Source organism: Neophocaena asiaeorientalis, unplaced genomic scaffold (assembly GCF_003031525.2).
Source record: "Neophocaena asiaeorientalis asiaeorientalis breed wild unplaced genomic scaffold, Neophocaena_asiaeorientalis_V1.1 scaffold166, whole genome shotgun sequence".
Taxonomy (NCBI): Eukaryota; Metazoa; Chordata; class Mammalia; order Artiodactyla; family Phocoenidae; genus Neophocaena; species Neophocaena asiaeorientalis.
In genome coordinates, this window is record NW_020174933.1 from 2234442 (window position 1) to 2244406 (window position 9965).

Below are 9965 nucleotides of genomic sequence, written 5' to 3' on the forward strand. Positions count from 1 at the left end.
TATTCAGCTTCAGTACGAGGATTATTCCAGCTGCCGCTGTTTAGTCCAATGTCTTTTACTGCCTCGCTTTTTGCCCTTTCACTTCCTCCAGATCCTTCTCACTAAGTACCATGTAGGTCCTTGAATCCGTGAACATAATACTCTGTATTCTCACTACTAATGACTCACAGTGGAAATGTGAGGTAATCATTAACTATCCCTACACCCATAGAAACATCCTTCAGCATCTCTAAACTAAACCCTAACACTTAGTTACTGTCTCACGATACTCTCCTACAGTTCCATGGGTTTGGTTTGTTTTCTCCATTATTTTTTTTGAGGCTGGAAGCCATGTGTAATCTGTCCTTGGTCATTCCTGTGGTTTCTACTATATGCTAGATCTATACAGATGATCACTAAACTCACTGACTTCATCATCAAATAAAAGTGAAATTTTAACGATCTGGTTGGCTAACTATCTGGAGCTCTATATAAAAGGGTATCAGAAAAGGAACTTAAGTAAGTTGGCTAAAATGTAGCTTGAGGGTTTCCCTGGTGGCGCAGTGGTTGAGAGTCCGCCTGCCGATGCAGGGGACGCGGGTTCGTGCCCCGGTTCGGGAGGATCCCACATGCCGCGGAGCGGCTGGGCCCGTGAGCCATGGCTGCTGGGCCTGCGCGTCCGGAGCCTGTGCTCCACAACGGGAGAGGCCACAGCAGTGAGAGGCCCGCGTACCGCAAAAAAAAAAAAAAAAAATGTAGCTTGAAAATTATCTGTGAATGTAATTAATCATGAGGTTTACTTATTTCCCTAAGTAACAGAAGGGGCACCTCAGGCATTACAATTACTGCCAATGTTTGTATAGTGTTCTTTAATTCAAAGCATCTTCAAAATCCATCATCTCATTGCTTCATCACAGTAACTGTGGTGCTAGGGAGAATCAGCACCATTTTGCAAGTGCGGAAGCCAGAATTCAGGGAATTAAGTGACTCAGGAATTTGCTGGTAGAATTGATGCTATAAGCTCTGGCCTCAGCGAGATTCGGAATTTTTTCCTCCTTCTGTGCATAATGATACCATCCTGTCAAATAAACTCTGCTGTGTAGTGGAAAGAACAAGTGATACAGCAAAAACATGCATAGTTCTGTCCAAATCAAAATAAGATATGTGGAGAATTTATATACTAAGAAGCATGCATGAATTATTTTTATTACTGCTATTGGTTTCCAAGTAAAACTACAACTCGAAATGTCTATCTCCTGATCAAAATACATCACCTTCACATATACAGCACAGGCACACAGCAAGGGCTCAATAAATGCTTATTTGACGAGCTGACACCTTGGATTGTTCTAGAAATGTGCGTGGTGCCTGATTCCACCTACAATGCTTAAGAGACAAGAGGGGAGAGATGCTCCAAGCCTCCCTTTAGCTCTGCACCATTAGATGTTCCATTTAATTTAATAGTTCCTGTCAGTTACACAAGGCCCTGTTTCACCACTTCCCTGTCTTCATCATTACCTCTTCCCTCAAAGCAAGTAAAACCACACCCTTCTTCCTAGAAATGTTTCAAAATTGGAATTGTGTTGGTAAGCAAAAACTGACTTGAAGCACCCCCAGACCCACCTTATTTCCACGTACAGAGCCCAAGGGTACCAACTACTTACTTAATTCTAAATCAACTACACACAAATAATATGTTGATTTAAGGCAGTAGGAATACACTTTCTATAAACTAGCATAGCTTAACTGCAATGATGCTCTAGTTCTGATTTTTGTTTCAATCATCATCCGTTATGATGTCTGGGATTTTTTTAATGTGGATATTCATGTAAAGTTTATAATACCGTATTTTATATTTGTTTGCGTTCTCAACCTTAAAATAGAAAGAATATTTTCACTGACACCCTTCACACTTCCATTGATTTCAATATTCTGCGAAATTCTGCATATGATTATTCTTTAGCAAAAATATAATTTACTACAGAAGGTAAATAGATATTGGCCTCACCACAAAAGTAAAAAAAAAACTTCAATGATTAAGCATAAACTTCTTTTTTCAATCTCCCATTTCTAGCCCTTTCCCTTTGAAACAATGCAATGTCAGTGAGGGAATTGAACCGTTTTTTAATTTTATTTCTCCTTTCTTAGCATGACAAGTCTTTCTCACATAATAATCTGCTTTCATAAATATCAAAATAGGTAATCACAGCCTCATTAATATAGCCTTCTCATTGGGCGCAAAATAAAGTCCATGGAATTTCAAATTCCTGATTGGACTGCATTTATATGCTGTTAATGAAATAATCCAAGAACAGGCACTATCAATGTCACGAACTTACATATCAAGGGCACGAGGGAAGCCTGTCTAAATAATCCTGGTAAGCCACACTTCCACACATGTCACATCATTCTTCTACTTAAGGAGTTATGTATAATTCATCAAATAGAGATACAGGCTTGTTTCTAAGCAATTTTCCTAGATAATTTGCAATTTCGGTTTTAAAAAGATCATTCTATGGACTTGTCACTTATCATGTCACCAACTACATGATCCGCCTTTGCACACTTACCAAGTACCTTTCGGAGGACACACTAACTAAGATGAGGTCATCTCCAACCCGTACTTTTTCTCCTTCTGAGCGCTGCTTGGAGGCAGGATGGATGGTCCACCAACAAGCTTCACCTGAACAATGATTGAAATGTGAAACACAAAGAAATGCCTCAGTTTCAAACTCGATGTTCTTTGCCAGTGACTCCAAAATACAAGAGGGAAATGAAGTCCTCAAAATCAGTCTTCTTAAAATGAAACTGTCCTGTTCACACAAACGTCAGAAATTGGAAATAGAATGCAAATTCATCTCTTAGACCACGAAAATCAAAAAGAATTAGGCCAAATTAGCTTAGAATCTAAAAAAATAGTGGGTATATGTATAGCTGATTCACTTTGCTATACAGCAGAAACTAACAGAACATTGTGAATCAACTATATTCCAATAAAAATTAGAAAGAAAGGAAAGAAAGGGGAAGAAAGAAAGAGGGAGAGAGGGAGGGAGGAAGACATACTGACATGAAAAGACTCTTCTCATAGAAACTGGCTGTGACATTAGGGGAAGTTTGGTGTCTCTTTCCCCCACTAAGAACTGCTTTAAAAGGATGTTTATTTATGCTAAGACAAGGCTGATTTCACCAGCCACGCTGATCCAGCTTCGCTCCTTACACAATCACACGTTGTTATACTGCTCACATTGCTCTCTCCTATTAACATCTAGTTTGCCACTTGATTTTCAAAAGGATTTGGGTTTTTGTGACATGACAGTTGCATTATAACAATTTAAAACACCTTCACTTTTGGGGGGATGCTGATGCAAAATAGGTACAAAATATTGTCCCCTACGTTTTACTATTCTGTGCCTTATTTTACAATATTGTGTTATTTTAAAATGTGGTAGTTTCTATTAATCTCGAAGTAAAACAGTTGAGAATCCTACAGAATTTTCTGGGATACATTATAAAAATATCTGCGTATACATAAAGTCAAATAATTTCTTGTAGAACAAGTCAAGCATACGCCTCATGAACCATATAACCATACTTCAGCCTCGTCACCTAGGATATAAACACAAGCACACAATTTTTCAATCCTTTTGAAACCTTTAAGTTCTACCGCAAAATGGGAATAGTTTTAGCGATATCTGTTATCTAACAATTATCATTCTCTGTGCCCAGCTTTATTATTTCTCCATAAAACTTTTTTTTTTTTTTGCTTCTTTACTAATTGCCCAATGCCAAAATGTAAACTCCATGATAGCAGAGCGTTTGTATGTTTTGTTTACTGGGGTCTCCCCAGCTCCTACTAGCATTCTGTAGGCATTCAATAACAACTCATTTTGCATAAATGAGTAAATGAGTCAGCAAATAACACTTCTTAAGCATACTTAACAGGCAATATGTAATCTATGCCCTGAGCCGCTTTTCTTACACAAGCCATATTCTTACTTGAACGTCATGTTGCAGAATTCCTTATCTTCATCCACTCAACTCACATTTTTAGAGTTGTAGGGAGTTTTTCATTCATTCACTCAAACATTGATAAAGCACACACTATTTGTCAATCATTGCTTTAGTAGCTGGGGATACCTCAACAAATAAGGAAGAAAAAATTATCTGCCTTGTGAGTTTCATTCTGATCAAGGCAGGCACACAACAAATGATAAATATAGTAAATAGTTCAGTAATTCAGAAGAAGTAGAGACCTATGGGGAAAAGAGAGCAGCATATGGGTGTAGGGTGAAAGACTGCCTTGTTTGGTGGGTTTCACTATTATATAATCATCTCAATGTATGAAAACAAGTTATAGATCGTGCATGTCTTTTACTTCTCTTGAGAGAGAGGACTGAAGATTTTTTTTTTCATGTAACTATGTGCTGAAGTAAACTAATTACAATGAGAAAACTAAAACTACTAGTCAAAATACAGAGGAATGATGGAGCCTATAGAAAATGAAATAAGCATGAGAAGAACACATTTATCTTTTTGGTGTCTGCGATTCTTGGAATTTCTTGTACGAGGTGATGTGTTGGTCCATTAAAAAGTTAATTAGGTTGGTAAACAGAACTTTATGTTTATCCATTTGTTATCAGTGAAACTTAGAGTATGGGAAAGTATTTTAAAAAGGAGGGCATGTGTGAACTTGATCCCACCCATAAAAGCAACAACTTAATGAGTCGGTCTATTTCCTTCCATTCTTTTCTCTAGTTGGTCTTTTATTTATTTTTAATTTCTATTTCCTTCCATTCTTTTTTCTAGTTGGTCTCTTATTTATTTTTAATTCCAAAATCGGGCATGCTCATTGTAAAAGATAAAGCCATCAAATTGTACAGAGGCGTATAAAGTGTAAAGTTCTCAAAGCATTAAGAATAAAAACACAAATAAAGTCTAGACTTTCCTATCTGGAGTCTCCAAAAGGATAAATGTGTTAATATATGTTTTTTGTTTCAAAAATATGTAAATACATAGATATGGAGCATGATGACCTGCGGACAGGGAAATGAAGGAGGCTTTCATTTGCTACTTTTCTGTTTGAATGTTGACATTGACAATGTTACATGTGTACACTTAAAAATATTTTAAGATGCAAGCTGAAAGGTAAAGATATGCATTAATAATACTTTACAAGCTAATCAGAGCACAGTAATATGGTTAACAGTCAGCAGAGCGTAAGTACTGTTTTCCTACCCAACTCCAACAAAAGAATAAGGTTTGAAGTCTAGTTTGCACATCAAGCTAATTATGTGGGGATGACCCACCAGTAAAAACAATGTACATTTCCTCCTTCTATTAAAACCTCTCCTAGTCATTTGTTTTTTTCCTGAATCCGTCCCTAAGAATATTCAAGCAGTTTATCTTCCAGAATATTCAACGAGTTTATCTTCCATCGTGTCTCAAGACGTCTCCCAATCCAATCCCTGCCACGATCTGAGTGCAGCTTCATCACGGACCAAGGTGCTCACCTGTTGTGTCCTCTTGCAAGCCAACATCAAAAGCCAGTTTATCAGTTGAAGACCGAGAGGTGGACAGGCAGCACAGATACTAAAAGACACAGAATCAGTAGCTGTCACTCAACATTTATTGTCCATTCCAAGTCTAATTCTGAGCACTTACACACCCTAAATGAGGAACAATGCTGTAGAGGAAATGTGGTTTTCTTCCCCCTCACAGAAAGACTGCAGAAATATGTCCTGTCGGTAAAAGAAGACAAGTAATTGGGGATATGTCTGTACATCTCTCACTTCATCTGATATTCACAATCATAAGCCAAAGGACAACCTGATCTGTCAGTTGGAAATCTTTCTCCCAAGCAGAAATTTTTACACTATTCACTTCTAGCTTCTAGTTTTGTTTTCATTTTTAAAATTTTAACTCTCTGAAATTTATCCAGAATTGAATTTCAAACGTTGTGTGTGTGTGTAGCCTGTCGCTTCACTGCAGTGAGGGCTTGTCACATGTATACCAATGTGTGTTTCCCTAGGAGGAATGGAACTCTTCCAACACCACCATCTCCTGATTTCTTTCTCTCCCTCTTAAGTTTTTCTAACTATATATTCTTGGACATAAAATTTAGGATAATTTTTCAGGGCAACTCCTCTTTCCCCACCCCAACCTCGAAATCCTCATTAAGTGTTGCAAGAATGAGAACACAAAGATGAATGTGGTATGAGCTCAAAATACACTGCCATCTACACCAACCAAGTGCAGTGCCGGAAAGAACAGGAGCCCTGCAAACAGGACTCAGGGACAATGCTGGGGACTGAGCAAGCACAGACGTCCCAGAATCATGGAACAAGTAATGAGAAGCCTAGAAAACCCCTATGATGGAGTAGGGTTCACCCAGCTCAGGGGATGTCTGGGAGCATAAGGAGGCAGGTGATACACGGATTGGGGACAGATGTGCTGGCACGTTACATGGAATTCGGTGCCGTGAGGATGTAAAAATCAACTGACCTGGAGCCTCTGTCTCTTGAGTGCAAACCACTGACCTCCCAAGTTACAGAAACAAGGCTTCAAGGGTCCCCAGACATTTTCCTAGCTAGTCAGGAGTATGAGTCTGACCTCAAGACAGGCAGCCCATGGTGGCCCCTGAGGGTTACAGACCTTAGATCTAAGCATATTAAATATCTGCCTTTATTTGAGAAAAAGTAAGTGTTATAATACTGATTTCCCAGGTAAAAACTTAGTGATCTCTATTAAAGTCTTCTGCAATATTTCTCAATAATATTACAGTACCAGGCACTGCAACTGTTAGCGTACATTCTCTCCTCTTCTAGCATTCACAGCAACTGTGAGGCACACACTATAATTATTTCACTAAATGTTAATTAAATTCTGTTAAGGGTAAAGACTTGGTCTTATTTACTACTATATCTAGCACACAGGAGGTGCTAAATAATATATATTGATTGAGTGGATAAAATTTAAGCAATTACAGGCTTAAAGAAGTTTGGCAAGGTATCCAAGGCTGTACAGCATACAGGAAAGTGAGCCTGAACCCAGATCTACCGAACAAGTTCAGGCTCTTACCCATCTACTATGTATCAAGGGTATTTTTCTAAAAACTGACTCTCATATTTATTATTTTATGTGTTTTGATTGCTATTGCAAGTGGAATTCCTTCCATGAAGTTCTAATGTGTGACTGCTATATGCAAAAAGGTTGTTTTTATATATTTGTCTTCTATCCAGCCACTTAAAGTGCTCTCCTTTATTTTATTTCATATCTTACTAAGTCAGCCAAGATTTCCAGAAAAATGTTAGCTAGCTAGCATATTCTTGGGAGTTTTTTTTCTTTTAGGTTTGTCAAGAATGGATTCAGTGTTTGACAATTAAGTATGAGGTCATTGATTTGACATAAATATTTTCTTTATCATTGAGAAAATAATCAATGCTTAGTTTTTATTAGGAATTGGCAATTTTATTAAAAACCTGTTTCAGCACCTGTTAAGATGGTCACAGTTTTTCTCATTTGACCTACTAATGTGATATAGCAATTAACATAAATGATATTAAGTCATTATTAAAATCACATCTATACTTTTCCTCTACTTCTCTTCCTATAATTTTCAATTCCATTAACCAGATTTTTCACATCAATATTCATGATGATGAAAATTGATGATTTTTTTTGTTTTTTTTGGTATTGATATTGAGGCTATGTTTACGCTTTTGCTCAGGAACAGTTTACACATTTTGGGAATTATCTCCTTCTTAAAAGAAATGATTATTTTATACTTCCAGGTATTGGACTATTGTGTAGTTACTAAAATAAGCTTGATGAAAAATTTAAATAATATGGATAATACTTATACTGTGATAATATGTAAAAAAAATCTGGATATAAATTTGGTTATATAACAAGATCTCAATTATATTAAAAAAAATTTTAACGACAGCAAAGATTGAAAATTTTTAAAAAGTCCCCAACAGTTTTCTCTCATTGGCGTGATCATGAAGAGTTTTTTCTTCTGTAATTTCCAAATCTTACAGAATGAATATGTAGTGTTTTTATAACTTAATAAAGCTTTTAAAAGAATGGAATATTTATATATTTTATTTTATACATATTTTATACACACACATGCACACACACGCATATATAAATGAGAATGAGTAAATTGTGCCTGAGAGGAACCCAGTGGATAAATAGATAACTGGTTGCAAGAGGAGCTGATATGGAAAAACAAAGAGAACAACTAGTTAAGAAGGAAAAGAAGTTAGTGGAGAGTTGAAGGTGGGACTCGTAGGCAGTTTTTTATACTATTTTTCAGTAAGGATGCTTTAATTCTCTAATAAATAAACGGTTTGAAATAAAATCAGAAATGAGAACTATTTCTTACTTGACTCTTAACACCTCTCTCCTCCTAAACCTAGTCTTTCAAAAGTAAGATACGAAAAATAGAAGTCACATAATGATAGAACTGAAGGACCTTAAAGGTCCTCTAAGCTGTCATCTTATAAATGAAAAAACTAAGCAGGATATAAAGATATTCAAAAATACATACAACCAAGCTTGTTAAAGCCATCAATGAAATGGGATTACCAAACATTTCCTGACCACATATGCACAAATGGATCAGCATGACCACAGGGGAGATGCAGTCTACACGGGTACTCACCATGCCGCTGTAGGAATGGCGCAGCAATATGGCATGTCCATAGAGGAGCGTTCGGTGGCCACCACCTTGAGCGGTCTGCGGAGAGCAGAGAAAGGGTCAACAAGGAAAAAAAGAGTAAATTTAACTAAGTCCATAAAACGCTCTCTTGTTCTCACGGAAAAGTTTAATGGGAAAAAATAAAAGAAGAGCTCTTGGAGATGAGCAAAGTGCTGTGGAAAGAATGCTTAAATTGGGACAAAGCTACCAAGAAAACCTTCTCCTGTGGGGGGAGGGGGCTAGCAGTTGATCTAGTTCTTAAAGAATGAACTCGAGTTCAGTAAATACCATAATTTGTAATTTTTGATTCCCAGTTATTTGTTGTATTTCCCATTACACTGTGGTCCGCGTCGAGCAGGGGCTACGGTACTTTGGGCATCGTGGTATACCAGATTCCTTGCAAAATGCCTGGCACATAGTAAGGACTAAATAAATACTTCTTCAGTGAATGAGTGTTCTTAAACACAAAATTCATCAAATCATCTTCAGGCTTAAAAACCTTTCATATCTTCCAACTGTTTATAGAAAATGCGTCCAAATTCCTTTATATGAGATAGCGGAATGCTTCTCAAATTCTAGCATACTTATAAATCACCTGGAGAGCTTGTTAAAACACAGAACCCTGGGCCTACCCGCAAGATTCTGATCCAGTAGGTCTGGAGTAAACACAGAGATGTTTCATTTCAAAAATTTTCCAGATGACCCAGGTGCTGTTGTTTTGGGGACAACAGTGAGTAGTACACACATAGAGGATTTTAGTCTCAGCCCTTTCTAGCCTCGCCCCCAAATCCCTTGTGCTCCAGACAGACACACTTTCCCTGCCCTGACCTTTCTTACTGCTCTGTCTTAGAACACAATACTCCTTCCCTCTGTAGTCTTTTCCACCTCGTCGACTGCTTTAAACTCAGGTTAAGGGCTCCCTCTTCTATGAAGCTACAACCTGAGCTAAATTTGAGAAGCCAGATGGGTTCCCCGATCCAGGTGAGTAAAGGTGTCATAGGAAACAACTCCAGGGTATTAAGAAAGAGGAAGGGACCATGGGACTGCAGTGCTGGGTCGCAGAGAAACTAAACAGGAGCCATAAAATTAGATCAGGGTAACATCACGGGAGGTACAGAACATTATGCCAAGGAGGCTGCCCTTTTTTTCTGTAGGAAAAAGAGGTCTTTAAGCATGACTGTGATGTTACTGACTTATACATACTCTAAGAAGTACAGGAGAAAGTACTTTAATATTCATTGTTATTATACCTTTTTTTTTTTTTTTTTTTTTTTTTTTTTTT

General features: G+C 37.4%; 1 protein-coding gene across 1 annotated transcript in view; it reads right to left on the reverse strand.

Moving 5' to 3' along the window:
- Positions 1-9965, reverse strand: part of RYR2 (ryanodine receptor 2) — a 510734-nt gene that overhangs the window by 410312 nt on the left and 90457 nt on the right. Inside the window, exons 6-8 of the mRNA XM_024761485.1 lie at positions 8648-8722; positions 5490-5568; positions 2550-2662 (exon numbers count right to left, since the gene is read on the reverse strand). Coding sequence (XP_024617253.1) covers positions 2550-2662; positions 5490-5568; positions 8648-8722 — 267 coding nt within the window. The remainder of the gene's footprint in view (positions 1-2549; positions 2663-5489; positions 5569-8647; positions 8723-9965) is intronic.